General features: G+C 32.2%; 1 protein-coding gene across 1 annotated transcript; it reads right to left on the bottom strand.

Moving 5' to 3' along the window:
• Positions 1-1,608: 1,608 nt before the first annotated feature.
• Positions 1,609-4,889, bottom strand: LOC111406220 (ACT domain-containing protein ACR4-like). Its single transcript, XM_023035503.1, has 7 exons — positions 4,554-4,889; positions 4,329-4,374; positions 4,122-4,236; positions 3,967-4,034; positions 2,740-3,336; positions 2,287-2,391; positions 1,609-2,205 (listed from the first exon to the last, which is right to left on the bottom strand). Exons 1-7 carry the CDS (start codon positions 4,625-4,627, stop codon positions 1,861-1,863), a joined length of 1,350 nt encoding a protein of 449 aa, XP_022891271.1. The 5' UTR covers positions 4,628-4,889; the 3' UTR covers positions 1,609-1,860.
• Positions 4,890-17,120: the final 12,231 nt, after the last annotated feature.

Genomic DNA, 17,120 nt, shown 5'->3' with positions numbered 1-17,120 from the left:
GTTAAATTTGTGCCTTTTAAACAAGTGGGGCTCGAGATTTCTAGAAGCAATTCTTATAGTTAGATTGTTTCTATCAATTCGATGACTAAACAATTTGATTGCACGACTTTTGACGAATTAGCATGGCCTATTAATTAAGCAACTCGAATCAATCGAGTTTCACAAGCTATGATTTCTCATAGCAAATTTGCTAAATTTAAATTGAAAACGTACTCTCATATTTTATTCTATCCTTAAACCAAAATAGCAAGATACGCTTGGATGATTTGATAAACGCTTGCATTATTGTCGTATATGAAAGGGAAATTCCATTTGAAAGTTATGAGATAAGATGCATATACTAAGGTAAATTCTGACCACAAAATGGCAGAATAATCATATCATATGAATGAAAGCAAAATTAGAATAATGGCCATTTGGCCGCAAAGAGATTCACTCATGACATTGAACTAAAGTCAAATTTGACAACCCTCCACATCAATTATAGTCCTGATGATTCACGCAATCAAATATCTCTTGAGATCTTTGTAAAACGAGTGATTTAAAAGACTTAATTATCGGGTTATCAGTATTTGTATTTGCCAAGTTGAATATTTATTACGATTTTATTATTCCTTTTATGTGTTAAATTTGACTAGTGGGGGAAGCTGACGTGACATTCTAGTTGAGAAAGTGACGTACTTGTAACAATATAAATCGAGTGACTAACATGAAACTTCGTTACAAATTCGGTAGTGTTGAAATCCTGAAAACAGGATCGAAGTGGATACTTATATCCCATCTCTAATAACTCGAGGTTTTAAATAAAACGATTAACATGATATAAAATTCAATAGGTAAACAACAACAATGAATTTAACCTTTTAATTACACGAATATTTTGGTGGTTGTTACTTTTATGTGATCTTTCGAGTGATGCTTGCCAACATTCTTTTGTACCCTTAAATTATTACTATCTTATTTATCTTTTCATGTATTCCCCAGTTTAGTACAAATTCCATGACTATATGCTGATTCAGAAGAAAGGTAGATAGAATATTAGATTAGAAGGGGTTGAAATGAAAACCTTATTAATTTGTATTCGATATAACAAAAATATATCGGTTAATTATTTGAAGGACGACTGATTAAGCTACCCCTAATCGTCACCGGGGACATAATTAATAGGTTAGTACGCGTATCAATCAGTCGCGAACCTAGCAAATTCGAACACTGTTGATACGGATAGAATGGTTCCTCTCTCTCTTTAATTGATGTAGAAAGCTATGTATTTCCAACACAATTTGGAATCAAATTCCATGAATATTTGGTGGTGACCAAATCATAATGTATTTGAATCTTAACATACTAAGAATTCTATGCCTTTGTCACTCAGAGTGGTCCATGATTCAGACAGCTTGAATTGCCTGTCTATGCTGTCAATTTCCAGCATCCTAGGAATGTCATTGGAAATCTTATGCAATTCCATTTCTTTCAACTATTTACACAGTATTGGATATGATTATACAGTACAATAAACAAGATTTGGACTACTTTTCCCTTTTTAGTTGTGTTATGTTCAATCATGTACAGTACTATGTAACAAACCATCGTGAACTAGAAAAAGAATTGAACAAAGAGATATCACAATGCAAGGGCAATGATTTATAAATTTACAACAACTCCTAAACGCGAAGGATGTAGCATAGTCAACATACAGTTTGGACAAACATTTACAAGGTAGAAAGATATATAGGTTTTGGCATTAACCGAGTTTTTAAGATCAATTGGGCTTGACTAAATCTCGAAAATATTTTAAGTTTATGATTAAAACCATACTATTATCTACAGATTGAGTTGTGCAACCGACTAATAAAATGCTCAAGAACATGACTTTATTAGGCCTAAATTGTAGAGGAATTTCTCTGACCTTGAGCGGAAGATATCACCAAAAGACGGTTTTCCGGTCTGTGGAGTTTGTGCAATTGTGTACGTATCATCCTTCACACGGAGTATAGTTAGGCCTATTTCATTACGAACTGCTTCAATTGTTTCACTTTTAACTGGGCAACCAGATGCATCAGCAACATAGAAAACATTTACAGCCTGAGAACCCCGGGTTGTGACCTTGGCTTTAGTAACTGAAAGACCATTCTCTCTAAATAAGCGAGTTACATCTGACAGAAGACCCGCCCTGTCTTCACCACATAGTTCTAGCCTTATTCCCTGCATTATGCACTCAAATGTCATATACTTGAAATTGAAGTGGGTAGCGAAACTAAATGTGAACCATCTTCAGATCAGTACCTCAGATGTTCGTCTCTTGATTGCTGCCTCCAAGCAATGGATTACACGTTGTCTCTCCGCCTCAGAACTAACGGGGGACCCGTCAACATGCCTTATATAATATTCCTAACATAGAAAAGGACATAATATAATTTCTCTATCGAGTCAACAATATAGTGGTCCATACCACATGCCAGTGAAGGCCATCAACCAAAATGCAATTCATTTATGGAACGTCTGGTATGGAGGACTAGACACCAGTGCATTAAAGAAGAAAAGAAACTACGATCTCGTTGATTGTACTATCTATCATGTCTAATATTGTAAATGCCATAATGTTTTATTGCACATGCAAAATCTTGCCAGCTAGGAAACTGCAATAATTAAGAAGCACTTTAAACACAAAAATATTAAAACATTAATTAAGGAGTGCTATAAGTTCAACCGAGCAACAGACTTCAAGCTAAAGAGTACCTGATGAGCCTCTGGTCCTTCAGCAATGATGGTGGCATGGAACACAACATATTGCATATCAGTCAATGTGCATACTGTGTCAAAAAGCAGCTTAGGACGATCTGGACAGCTCACGTTAACCACAGTGTAGCCTTTATCTGCATAGTTTTCTGCATTCACGAGGGGTTTGCTCCGATCAGGTATCATACAATCCATATTCTCATTATCATAATCACGATCAGCATACATCATCTGATGCAGCCTCCTCTCTGTATGAGTAGAACTGACAGAAACTTCTGTGTTGGCGCTTCGCCTATCTCTGTCTCCTTTCAGAACGTAAAGGAGAAGTTGTTTGACCTTAGCAAGCCGATCAGGATCATTGATTGCCAATCCATTCTCTTCATCAGTTATATAAACAACCGAAGCCATTCTAGAGTTATGAGTCCATACTTCGGCAGCAAGTACATTACACTTGAGGTCAGCAAGAACTGCAAAGACCTCTGAAATCAAGCCCGGTCGGTCTCTTCCCGACAACTCTATGGTCGTATGCTCCGCTGCAGGTTTGACGCCCACAGATCTTGTCATCGACCGAAAGCTCCGCCCTTTTGGTCCCAGTGACTGCAATATAATTTAATCATCAGTACAATTTTGATAGTGCGGAAATTTTGATGAGCAAGATACATCCATCGATTCTATTTTATTTTAGTCTATTCACGTCCAATGCAACATAAACTTTCTATTATCTATTATCCTACCGATGATTTGATTCAGCAGAGGACTTTTGTTTTAGCTGTTCATTTATTAAAGATGATTTAATGATCCTACTCGTCTCTCCAAGTGCAAAATAAATCATACCTCGACTAATACTGTTCACACGGATTTCAAACATGTCTACCATATAATCTGCTGCTGATACTGACAGATTCGGTAGTTTCCTTTTGAGTGCAGTAGCTTATGTGCTTGTAATAAATCCTAACCACTTCAATAAATTAACAAATCAAGAAAATTAATGAACTAAGACATTAAACCTCATCATTTCCGGATATCGGTGGCAGGTTACAACCAAAATTGCTATCCGGCAATACACTTGATATTAGACGGAATTATGAATTATATAACTTTCCACCTAGAAATCAATGCAAGCCATTCTTAAATAGTAAATTAGGAGATTAGCTCCTTCAAAAAATTTCTTAACAATCTTGTGATCAGCACGAACCGCATAATCTATTAACATTTTGTGGTATGTACCTGCTGAATGCGCTCGGCAATGTTATCTTCGGAGACCTTATTTCCTTGTTTATCAGTAACATGGAAAACTGCAGTTGACAATCAAAAAAATCAACCATCAAAGAATTAGACTCAAAATCAATTATAAGTAAATTTTAAGGAAAAAAAGTGATTACCATCCATAAACCATTCCCCATCCGAAGAAATGTAAGCCCTCCTTATTATCAGGTTCAGATCAGTAAGAACCTGAACCACCTCCAACAAACTTCCTCTCTTATTTGCACTATCTACCTGAAAAATCCGACAAAAAACATATAATCATACCAAAATTTTCCCCAAATATAACATTTTTCTTAATTTAATCAAATTCAAAATTCTATTACCTTGATCAAAGTTGCTTTATTGTTTGATGCATTATCAACAGTTACCCTACAATAACCCACATCAGAAGTAAAATTCAAAAACCATACCTTTTGTCAGATTCTTCAAAATTTACCATTTTCAGTCATAAAAGTTACAGTCTCAAAAGAGAAACACAATTGACCAGTTACGGAAAATAAAATTTATTCACACATATAGCATAAACAAGAAACAAAGAACCAAATTACCTTGGTGGGTTCATTCTAAGAACAAGCTTCTCAAATTCATCATCAACGCTAACAGATGATGACCAGTAATCCATATTTCTTTTTTTCAAAAATTTGACACAAAAACTGACTGAAAAATGCTCTGTTCTGTCTTATGTAACAGTTTCTAAAGAAATTTCTCTTGTAATCTGATAGCGTTAGATGTAATCTGGGTCTGGATTCTGAGGCAGGAGAAAAAAGGGTCTGAATTGTTGCGGTGCGTTGGTTAAAATTGCAGTAGCTCTTAAGCTGTACCATTACCTAGAGTTTTTGGAGGGACTCTTTATCATTAGTTAGCACATTACATTCATACTTCGGCAGCAAGTACATTACACTTGAGGTCAGCAAGAATTGCAAAGACCTCTGAAATCAAGCCCGGTCGGTCTCTTCCCGACAACTCTATGGTCGTATGCTCCGCTGCAGGTTTGACGCCCACAGATCTTGTCATCGACCGAAAGCTCCGCCCTTTTGGTCCCAGTGACTGCAATATAATTTAATCATCAGTACAATTTTGATAGTGCGGAAATTTTGATGAGCAAGATACATCCATCGATTCTATTTTATTTTTGTCTATTCAAGTCCAATGCAACATAAACTTTCTATTATCTATTATCCTACCGAAGATTTGATTTAGCAGAGGACTTTTGTTTTAGCTGTTCATTTATTAAAGATGATTTAATGATCCTACTCGTCTCTCCAAGTGCAAAATAAATCATACCTCGACTAATACTGTTCACACGGATTTCAAACATGTCTACCATATAATCTGCTGCTGATACTGACAGATTCGGTAGTTTCCTTTTGAGTGCAGTAGCTTATGTGCTTGTAATAAATTCTAACCACTTCAATAAATTAACAAATCAAGAAAATTAATGAACTAAGACATTAAACCTCATCATTTCCGGATATCGGTGGCAGGTTACAACCGAAATTGCTATCCGGCAATACACTTGATATTAGACGGAATTATGAATTATATAACTTTCCACCTAGAAATCAATGCAAGCCATTCTTAAATAGTAAATTAGGAGATTAGCTCCTTCAAAAAATTTCTTAACAATCTTGTGATCAGCACGAACCGCATAATCTATTAACATTTTGTGGTATGTACCTGCTGAATGCGCTCGGCAATGTTATCTTCGGAGACCTTATTTCCTTGTTTATCAGTAACATGGAAAACTGCAGTTGACAATCAAAAAAATCAACCATCAAAGAATTAGACTCAAAATCAATTATAAGTAAATTTTAAGGAAAAAAAGTGATTACCATCCATAAACCATTCCCCATCCGAAGAAATGTAAGCCCTCCTTATTATCAGGTTCAGATCAGTAAGAACCTGAACCACCTCCAACAAACTTCCTCTCTTATTTGCACTATCTACCTGAAAAATCCGACAAAAAACATATAATCATACCAAAATTTTCCCCAAATATAACATTTTTCTTAATTTAATCAAATTCAAAATTCTATTACCTTGATCAAAGTTGCTTTATTGTTTGATGCATTATCAACAGTTACCCTACAATAACCCACATCAGAAGTAAAATTCAAAAACCATACCTTTTGTCAGATTCTTCAAAATTTACCATTTTCAGTCATAAAAGTTACAGTCTCAAAAGAGAAACACAATTGACCAGTTACGGAAAATAAAATTTATTCACACATATAGCATAAACAAGAAACAAAGAACCAAATTACCTTGGTGGGTTCATTCTAAGAACAAGCTTCTCAAATTCATCATCAACGCTAACAGATGATGACCAGTAATCCATATTTCTTTTTTCCAAAAATTTGACACAAAAACTGACTGAAAAATGCTCTGTTCTGTCTTATGTAACAGTTTCTAAAGAAATTTCTCTTGTAATCTGATAGCGTTAGATGTAATCTGGGTCTGGATTCTGAGGCAGGAGAAAAAAGGGTCTGAATTGTTGCGGTGCGTTGGTTAAAATTGCAGTAGCTCTTAAGCTGTACCATTACCTAGAGTTTTTGGAGGGACTCTTTATCATTAGTTAGCACATTACATTACATTACACATGGGAAAATCAGATAGAGAGAGAGAGAGAGAGAGAGAGAGAGTAAATAGGGCTCATACGAGGCCTTGCTAACGCGGGCGTGTCGCTAGTCGTGTGGACCCCAACATTCAACGCCACTTGGTCTCTCTCTCTCTCTCTCTCTCTCTCTCTCTCTCTCTCTCTCTAGGGTTTGTTAATCCCTCCATTTAATTTTTTTGGGTGAAAATTTTGCTATGACTAAGTCGAGTTTAAATGGGTCTATTCTTAAAAAATTGTCTTGAATTAAATAACTAACAAACTTTGATTATCTTAGATGGTTTGATTTGAATTCGTACTTCCATTAACCCTCCATTTGAGCCACATTATTGTAAAAATTAAAATGAAAAATATAGTCATTGTGAGCCCCATACAATAGATAAAAAGTCAAATATGGTGATTTGATATGACGAATTTTTTCATTTTAAGAAAGAAATAATGGGGCTCAAACAAGGCCTAAATGACTTTTATCTCAAATGGTTTGATTTGACCTAAAATGCATTTTGGAATAGTAATATATTTGGAATAATATTTTGATTAAGAATGTGTAATTAAAAAATAAGAAAAAATTTTAGATTTATGTACAATATTATTTTATTGAATAATATGTGATTATAAATAAGAGAAAAAAATGTATTTTAAAAATAATGAGAACGAAACAAAGGCATAGAATAAATAAAGAAGGTTGGAAAATAATTGGTCCAATGAAGTAGTACTGAACGGTTACACATTTTAATTATTTAATTGAAGATCCACTTGAAGAGGTTGACTTCACTTTTACCTCTTTTGGGTTAGGTAACTAGAAATAAATCTTCATTAAGAACTATTTATTACCTAGTTTTCTTGGTCGAGAGCCACTTATAAGTAATGTTGTAAAAGGCGTAATGATTGGCGATGTGTAAAGGTTAAGTTATTGAATAGACAAGTTTAGGCGACGTATGGACGTAAAAATGAATTTTTTTATTTTAATATTATTTTAAGTTTTAATCAATTAAAAAATCATTCAATAAGTAAAAATAATACCCATCAAACATCTAAAACAAATTTATAGGAACTTTATACATTTTTTTTTTTAAATTTTCAACAAAAAGATAAGTTTCAAATGGAAATACTAAGCCCCCATTAAATTTCATTTCATTTTTATCTCTCATATTTTCAATAACACGATCTTTCATAAAATGATATTACATGTAAATCGAAATTTTTTTCTTCTTTTTCAACCATTCATTTTTCAAAACAATATTATTACACCCATTTTTATACAAAAAATGGGGGCCAAGTAGGGGGCTAAATAGTAAATAAATAAGAGTTTTGGGGATAATTTTTTAATTTTTATTTTTTTTGGCTTCAAGCGGCTATTTTGAGCTTAGGGCAAACGAAGTGAAAAAATCAACTTTTAAATTTTAAACTAAAAAAATTGTAAAAAAACAAATTTAAAAATTAAATAATAATAATAATAATAATAATAATAATAATGATAATGTGTGCCTAGACGCGCATAATCATGCCTAAGTAGGCATTAGCGGTAAACTGTTGTCAAGCTACTTGGCTAGGTGTTTTTGCCATGCATCACGTCGTCGTCTAGCACTGTCTAGGGACGCCTTTTAGAACACTACTTATAAGTACATCTAATCTAAATTTAGGATCATCTCTGTATCACATGAATACTTTGATTTTGAATAGGATATATTGTTTTTCATTTTTATTGTTCGGAATAATAGATTGATGACCTTATGAGTAATATTGACATAGAATGTTGAAATCTCAATGTCAAAATTTTATTAGTTGAAATCATGGTACTTATTAAGAGTGGATGATCATCATTTATAATACGTTTGCATTTCCAAAAAAATCTTTAAGCATTAGATGTTCTCTAATTTAAAGAGTGAATCCTTAAAATTATGCTCCAAAAGCCTCTTTAAAATAATATTTTAATATAGAGATTCTCTATAATTAAATGCATTTAAAGTATTTTATTTTTCAATGGAGGAAAATAATTTAATAAGTTGGAGGAAATCTAGTGAAAATATTAAATATTTTTTTGGGGAATAGTAAAATTAAGTGTTAAAATATAAAGAGTTTGTTGGAGTAATTTAAAAATTTTACTCTCTAAATTTATAAATATTTTTTAAATTGTATAATATGCTCCTTAAAAATAAAGAATTTTTTGAAAATACTCTTAATCAATTAACTTTACTAGTTTAAGTGTCCGTTTGAGAGGACTTTTATTTCTATTTGTAAAAAGTTAATGAGGAAATTTCCTCTAAAAATAGTCGGATACAGTGATTTCAGAAAATTATTCAAATAAGTCTAAAACAATTTTTTAGTTTCATAAGTAATTTTTTACCATTCAAAAATTCTTCAAAACTGGTCCCAATACGATTACTTGAACTTTGCAAGCTTTATATTTTAGCCCTCCTTTTTGCTCTTGTTTGGTCTTGCTAAGAATCAAATTTTTAGTAAATTTTGATAAAAATGTGTAGTTAAAAAGTTGGTAGAAATAGTGAATTCCGTGAAAAATGTATTTTAAATAATAATTAATTTTTGACTTCCTTTTCTATTAATTTTTTTAGCTAAATCAAAGAGGAATTTTATATCTGTCGGAGGATTCAAAGGGAATCCCTTCCTCTCTCCTTCGACAGCTTCAATTAAGTGCAATTCTAATGAGAATCTAGAACCTACGCTGCTCTATTGAAATCCACCCCGACGCCATTAATTCCTTTTACATTACAAGTTGTTCCCACTTGGGCTTAATGGCGCAAGGAATTTGAGCACTTACTACACTCCAATCTGTTCCTCAATTGGATTATTTTACTTTTTTTTTTTTTTATTCAATGGATCATTGTGCATCCATCATTCTGCATCACCATCCATTTTCTTGAGAAACGAAATTTTATATTACCTTCATTCTTGTTTTGGGAAAATTGTAGTAGTGGTCCCAAATCTTTTCAATTTTTCATAATTTACCCTAATATTAATTTTGTGCCACTCACAATTTCAAACCTTTCAAAAATATGTAGTTGAAGTCCAAATTTGACTGTTAGTTGATCAAAGAAGTTAAAATCTGATCAATTTTGACCAAATATTAAAGGATAAAATGGTAACTTTATATTTTTCTCACTTTAAATAAGTTAAAAATAAAATTTAAAAACCAAAAAATAAGAATTTTTTTTTAATTTTTTTAATTTACTCGTTTTGTTAGATATTTTAAATAATCATCATGTAATATGAAATTAAAAAAATTTAATTATTATTATCTAAATGTCAATTCAAGTGAGCTCTGTGCTTTTATTGTAACATTTTATTTATTTATTTTGGGTGGTCAATGAAATTGAACTAGCAAATTGCAATAACCACTTGGAGACTATAAAATTGCATCCACGTCTCCGGTCTCACCACAACCTTCCCTATTTAGCTAACTGTAGATAGTTTCAAAGGGGTTTGCTCCGGACGGTGTAACCCACAAATATAACAAAATATTCTGGATTTTGAAATAAGTGGGGTTCACAAACAAACATTGAGACGAGCTATAAATATATAAAAAGATCAAACTACAAAATTAAATGGGTCAATCCCACTTTAACTCATGTTTGAGTCGATATTATGTTGAATCAATTCATTTATAAGAATAAAATACTAAATAAGGGATATGTTTAATTATTTAAATTATGTATTTGACACGCCTCTTTAGATGCACGTGAGATTTATCTTTTAATTAATTGCTTTATCGAATAATAAAGAAGTACACACTATTCCATTGAACTAGATAGTTTGATGGACCATCATAATAGGAACTTTGAAAAAAAAGAATTTATATAATGTTACGATTAGGTTCAAATGATTAGACAGTTTATTCAGTAATATTAAACAAAAAACCCGAAAGAAGAACATGAACTATAAAATGAACTTCAATAATTTTTTGCCCTAAGGCAATGAAACCATAAACCATTTGAGCTTCCCACCGAAAGAAACAACTATATGAAAACAGAACCTAATTGTCCAAATAATACAAATCTAGGTGCTCAGATAGTAATCACTCGAGATCATAGAAAATTAGCCTTTCAACCACTACAAACGTTCAATCAAGAACATCACAACACTTTTCAATATATAGATCACTCAAGAAATGCATTACATTGAGAGAGTATCAAAGAAAGACTTTTAGACTTTAGAAAGAGCAAGAGACGAAGAACTCAAGAGCTAGAGAGAGAAAAAGCATATGAATGAATCAATCGTTCCCTAGGAATTATGCATAAATGGAAGTCACCAGAAGGTCAGCCAATCCAACGGTTGGTTGGGTTGACAATTGGCAAGATCACGTGCATTCGTTTCATAAGGGAAAAACGTATTTTATCAAAACACGTTTTTGCATGACTTAAACAACCGACCTTTTAATAGTCAACAAATCAGCCAAGTTAAAATTTATCCAGTCAGCATTGTGAGTTTTTGCATCATTGTCCCACAACTTTACAATCTCCACTTTGGTACAATGATTCAGTTTTCAAACTACAGTGGTTACTCCCAATCATGACATCTTTAGCTCCCTTACTAGATACTCAAATTAGCAAGTATTGATGTTCAGGAAATTTAAATAGTCCAAAAACTTGTTTAATGGCAACATTTAGTACCTACATCAATAGGGTTGTAGGCAGTAGAAATCGTTTCAAGTTTCACAAATCCTTGTGAAATAACATCTCTTATAAAAATGGAATCTAACATCAACATATTTAGATCCATTAAGTAGCAAATGATTTCTACTTAAATGAATGGCAGACTGGCTTTTAAAATATAAGACAACATCTTTAATAGAGCCAAATTCATTTAGAAGGCCTTTTAATCATATCCCTTCTTTTATGGCATTTATAGCAGCTATATATTTTGCCTCAATAGATGATAAAGCAATAATCTTTTGAAACTGGGATTTCCAACTTATATATATAGGGAGAAGTGGACTTCATCTCTATCACCTGCATAATCATAATCAGTGTAATCTTTCAAGACAACACCATCATATTGTTTTCTATATTGGATTCTCAAATCACACGTCCTCTTTGTGTACCTAAGAAGCCATTTCATAGCTTTCCAATGAGCTTTTCCAAGATTGGACATATATCTACTCAATAAATTTATTAAGCAAGCCAAATCAGGTCTGGATCAAACCATTAGATACATGACAAACCCAACTACATTAGAATATGACACTCCCATTCTTCTCTGCTCTTCTTCAAATTTAGGACATTATTCACTTGAAAATTTGAAATGATTTGTTAAGGGTAAACTGACACTTTTACAATCTAACATAGCAAACTTTTCCACCAGTTTCAAAACATAAGATTTTTTTACAGAGACTTAGCATGCATTCTCTTCTATTTTTAATTTTTTTTTTAAATTTCAATACTTAAAATCTTTCTAATAAGACCAAAGTCCTTTATTTCAAATTCAGATTTCAACTTATTTTTTATTATTTCTATTTTATTTATGTCATGACTTGCTAGTGGCATGTCATTAACATAAAGGAGTAAATAGGGATGTCAAAAGAGTTGAACCACTCGGCTCGTCGAAATAGGACTCATGGGCAGCTCAGACTCGTAAAATCACGAGCTCGAGCGTGAGCCGAGCTTGAAGACGAGCCACTGGTGGGTGAGCCCACGAGCGGCTCGTTTCGAGCCTAGTGACCAAAAACGGTCACTGGAAAAACTTCAATGACCAAACGGTCATTGAAAATTTTTTTTAAAATTTTTTCCTTCTACTATAAATAACCCTTAACTCCTTTTTTTTTCATATCAATTATCTCCTCTCAATCACTACTTCTCATTTCTCAACTCTCTCAACTCTCTTTTATTATAGTAATTATCGAGTTTTTACTCTCTTGTGTTGCAAAATATATAATATCGATTTATTTTTTACAGTTTATTCAGTTCAATTTCAATTCATCCAATTCTCAATTCTCACAATCTCACTACATTTATATTTTTCTAGTTATTATATTTGTATTTCATCATAAACAATTAAATAAATAAATCAACGCTCATTTGTTGAGAGCTTATTCGATACGGGATGTGAGTCACATGGCGAATCACCTAGGACGTCACAAAGTCAATTTCCAAATGAATTTGTCGATCTAAATGACGTACCCATACATGAAAATGTTCACATTCACGGTCAGGGAAGCCACAATCCAATTGATTTGAATGATATTAACGTTCCCGAAGCAGAACATGAGAACGAAAATGTCGAATTAAATATCTCAAATGCGAGGGAAAAGCGAAAGGGCAAAAAACAAACAAAATGTTGGGACTTTAAATTGATTTCAACTGGAAAAGTCGTCGATGACCTTGCAGAATCTAAGGCAGTATGTAAATACTACCAACAAAGATTGACATAGCAAAAAGAAATTGGTGTTACCCATCTCAATCGGCACTACAAAGGATGTGCGGCCAGACATGGACTTCATCCAACTGGTCAAACACAATTTCAATTAGGCAGTCTAGGTGCCAGTTCTACGACTTCACCCATATCCACGTGAGTGTATTCGGAGGACAATACTTGAATCGAAATGGTGAAATTTGTTGCCGCCACTGAGTTGTCTCTGACTATTGCAGACAACCAACATTTCGTCTCATTCGTGAAAGAATATATACAACCAAGGTACGTTGAGGTAAGTCAAAACACTATTCGTGCCGATACAATACAATATTTCAATAATTCAAAACAAAAATTAATTATAAATTTGCAACAATATTGGGATGTTATATCTTTAACTTCTGATATATGGGAAGTGGTTAATAAAAGAGCATATATAGCTGCAACCGCACACTATATAGACCTACTTCGGTGCATACATAAAAAAAATTATTACTTTTAGAATTATTGAGTTTCCTCACAATGCTAATAATATATATAATGTTATTATCAGTATTGATAGATAATATAATTGTGAGACTAAAATTCGGTATTTTAGTTTTGATAATGCTAATATTAATAAGGTAGTCATCGATAAATTGTGTAATGATTTTGATGGGTATTTATTTCATATTTGTTGTGTGTATCATATCATGAAATTAATTGTGCAAAATGACTTAAAACATGTAAATGATGAACTTCAAAGGATCAGGAATGCATTAGTATATATTACGATCTCTCCTAGTAGAAAACAAGCATTTAAAGATTTTTGTGCCGAATTAAGGGTGACGACTGCTAAAACATTTGTTAGCGACGTAGGCCATAGATGAAACTCTACTTACTTGCTATTAAAGTCATGTGAAGGTTTCGAACATTTAATAACTAATTTTTATAGCAATAGAATATTAGAAGTGATGACGATGGTATATTAAATGAATCCGATTGTGTTTTAGATTTGAAAGTTAAACGATTTTTGACATCATTTTATGAGACCATAAAAATTTTATCTAGCATTTATTATTCCACAAGCTGTATGGTGCTTGAACGCCTTTATATAATTGTAAAAATATTCCATAAATATAAAAATGATCCTACTTTTAGTGAAATTATAATTACTATGGAATTAAAATTTAGAAAATATTGGGAAGATCTGTCTATGTTATTTCCTTTAACTTGCGCAATGGACCCTCGATATAATATTTCGGAAACTAAATACGTATTTGATCAAATCAATAAAGTCTTAATATTTGATACACCTATCACCATAAGAATTCAGAGCAAACATTATGTAGAATGTATAATTTATATGCGGAAAGAATGAGTGTGAATGTTAGTTGGGTACCCTCTGCACCTACTCCTTCGATTGAAATTGAAGAAGGTGATGTCGAAATAATGAATTTATTTCAAGGCATTAATACATTTTAGATATGATGCAACTGCAATGCCTTCAACTAGTGTCATGTCATCTACATTTGCATCTCATCAAATATCGATCGCAACTCAAAATGCGATACTTGCCGAATTAATTGATTACTTCAATCATAATATGTCAACAAACAGAACAATATAAAAAATTATAAAAGAATTAATTGAATTTTGGCAAAAGTGTGAAAGACATTGGCCAATTGTTTCTGCAATTATGAAAGATCTGTTGACACCTCCAGTTAGCACTGTTGCTTCGGAGTCTGCTATTAGTGCAGGTAAAAGGGTTTTGACCGATATCAAGAGCCGACTGAAAGAAGATGTTTTGGAAACATTAATGTACGTGAAAGATTGGCAAGATGCTTATTTTCGACTATAAGATAAATACGCTGAAATTGCATGTCGTCAGGTAAGTGATATTTGATTTAATTATATTAATCAAAATTTCTATATTTTTTAATCGTTAAATTTAATTTTTTTTAAAAAAAATTGTACACGTTACAACAAGTTGCTCGTGTACAATTTTTAACTTCACCTACTTAAAACTGATGTAGTCGGTCCCAAACCCAGATAAAAAAGGAGGGTTTATATTTTATTTACTTTAGAAAAAAATCGAAAAAATGTATTTTTTATAAATATATTTCAAAAACAATTCATCTTCATTATATAAATATTTTATACTTTATAAAAAATATTACAATATGATATAAATAAATAAATAAGAAAAAAGTGTCTTCATTAAATTATTTGTATTTTTTTCACATTTTTTATTTTTTTTAAAAATGTTTTCATTACATTATTTGTGTTTTTCTCCATTTAAATAAACAAAAAAAAAGGAAAAAGATGACGAGCTCGCGAGTCAAAGCTCAAACGAGTCACGAGCTCGTGGGCCGAGCCAAGCTCAAGTTCGACTCGTTGAAAACGAGCCATGAGCTCAGCTCGCCACGAGTGCGAGCCAAGCTCGTGAGGTTAAGGGCCGAGCCGACATCACTAGCAGTAAATAAAGTGAATTTTCACTTCCTCTTCCTTTGCAAAAAAGGTAGATATTAAAATTGCTTATTTTAAAACCAAGTCCAAGTAAAAAGTACCAACTCTCTTTTACTATTGTCTTGGAATTTGTTTTAAATTATATAAATATTTTTTAAGAAGGCATACTAGGTCAGAATTTTTATTTACTTCAAAACCTTTGGGTTGTTTTATGTAAATATTTTCATCAATATTACCATTTAAAAAAGTTGTTTTTACATCCAGTTGATTTAAATCTCAATTAAACTGTGTTGCTAAGGCTAAAATTACTCTACAACTGTAAATTTTATAACTGGAGGAAAGATTTCATTGAAATCTATCACCTCCCTTTGAGTAAAGTCTTTTACCACAAATCTGGGTTTTTATTTAATGTTATTATCATTTTGTTCTCCTCTTTTAACTTTAAAGATTTATTTACAATCAACAACTATTTTTCTTTCAAGTCTTTTAGTTAGAATACATGTTTTATTCTTCTTAAGGGATTCTATTTCATCTTGCATTGCTGCAAGCAATTGATTTGAATCCTTGCTACTCATAGTTTCTTTAAAAGACTTTGGCACATTTTCAATCAAGCCTTGAAGGGTAAGAAGTGAAACTTCATCATCAACCTAACAGGAGGTTTTATCTGTCTTCTTTCCATATCTTTAACAAGTTGGTAAACATTTAAAGGTTAATTTTTTCCAAATCAGCTTTAAATTCATGTTCAGAATCTCCATTATTGTGAGTGAACATTTTCATTATCAATTTGAACCTCAAGTTGTTGATGTTCATTATCCACTTGCTCCACCTCAATTTCAGTCTCTCTTTCTTCGATTAGATTCAAACGATTAGATAATTTATTCAACAATATTAAACAAAAGATCCAAAAGAAGAACATGAACTATAAAAATTAACTTCAATAAATATTGCTCTAAGGCATTGAAACCATGAACCCTTTGAGCTTTCGTCATCAGAAGAAACCACTATATAAAAATAGAACTAAAGTCTCCACGGAAGACAGTAATCATAGAAAATCACCCTTTTAACCACCACAAACATTCACTCAAGAACATCACAACACTTCTCAATATACAGATCACTCAATAAATACACTACATTGAGAGAGTATTAAAGAAAGATTTTTGGATTTTAGAAAGAAAGAGATGAAGAACTCAAGAGCCAGAGAGAGATGAATAAATCAATCATTCAACCCTAGGAATTACGCATAAATGGAAGTCACTAGAAGGTCAAGATCACGTGCATTCATTCCATAAGGGAAAAACATATTTCATCAAAACACGTTTTTGCACGACTTAATCAACCAGCCTTTTAATAGTCAACCAGTCAGTCAAGTCAAAATTTATCCAGTCAGGATTATGAGTTTTTGCATAATTGTGCCACAACTTTACATATAACTTCATTTTTTATTTATTTAAATCATGTCTCTGCTATATTTAATACCGATGAAACGTTTACTCTTAGACCCTATTTAGAGTATAAATCTCCTAGCCAGAAGCCCATACAAGTTGAGCACAACATCTTGCTTTTTTGGGGGTGATTGGGAAGTGGACATATATAAATCGTCCATTGCTTTTATGCCAAATAATAGTTGGATATGCAAATCTATAGATTTGTTTGCATTGAAATTAATTAAGATTTTGGACTTGTCTAC

This window comes from Olea europaea, chromosome 12 (genome assembly GCF_002742605.1).
Source record: "Olea europaea var. sylvestris chromosome 12, O_europaea_v1, whole genome shotgun sequence".
In the NCBI taxonomy this organism is placed as follows: domain Eukaryota; kingdom Viridiplantae; phylum Streptophyta; class Magnoliopsida; order Lamiales; family Oleaceae; genus Olea; species Olea europaea.
Note: the sequence above shows the minus strand (reverse complement) of the source record. Positions and strands in the feature narration are given on the sequence as shown.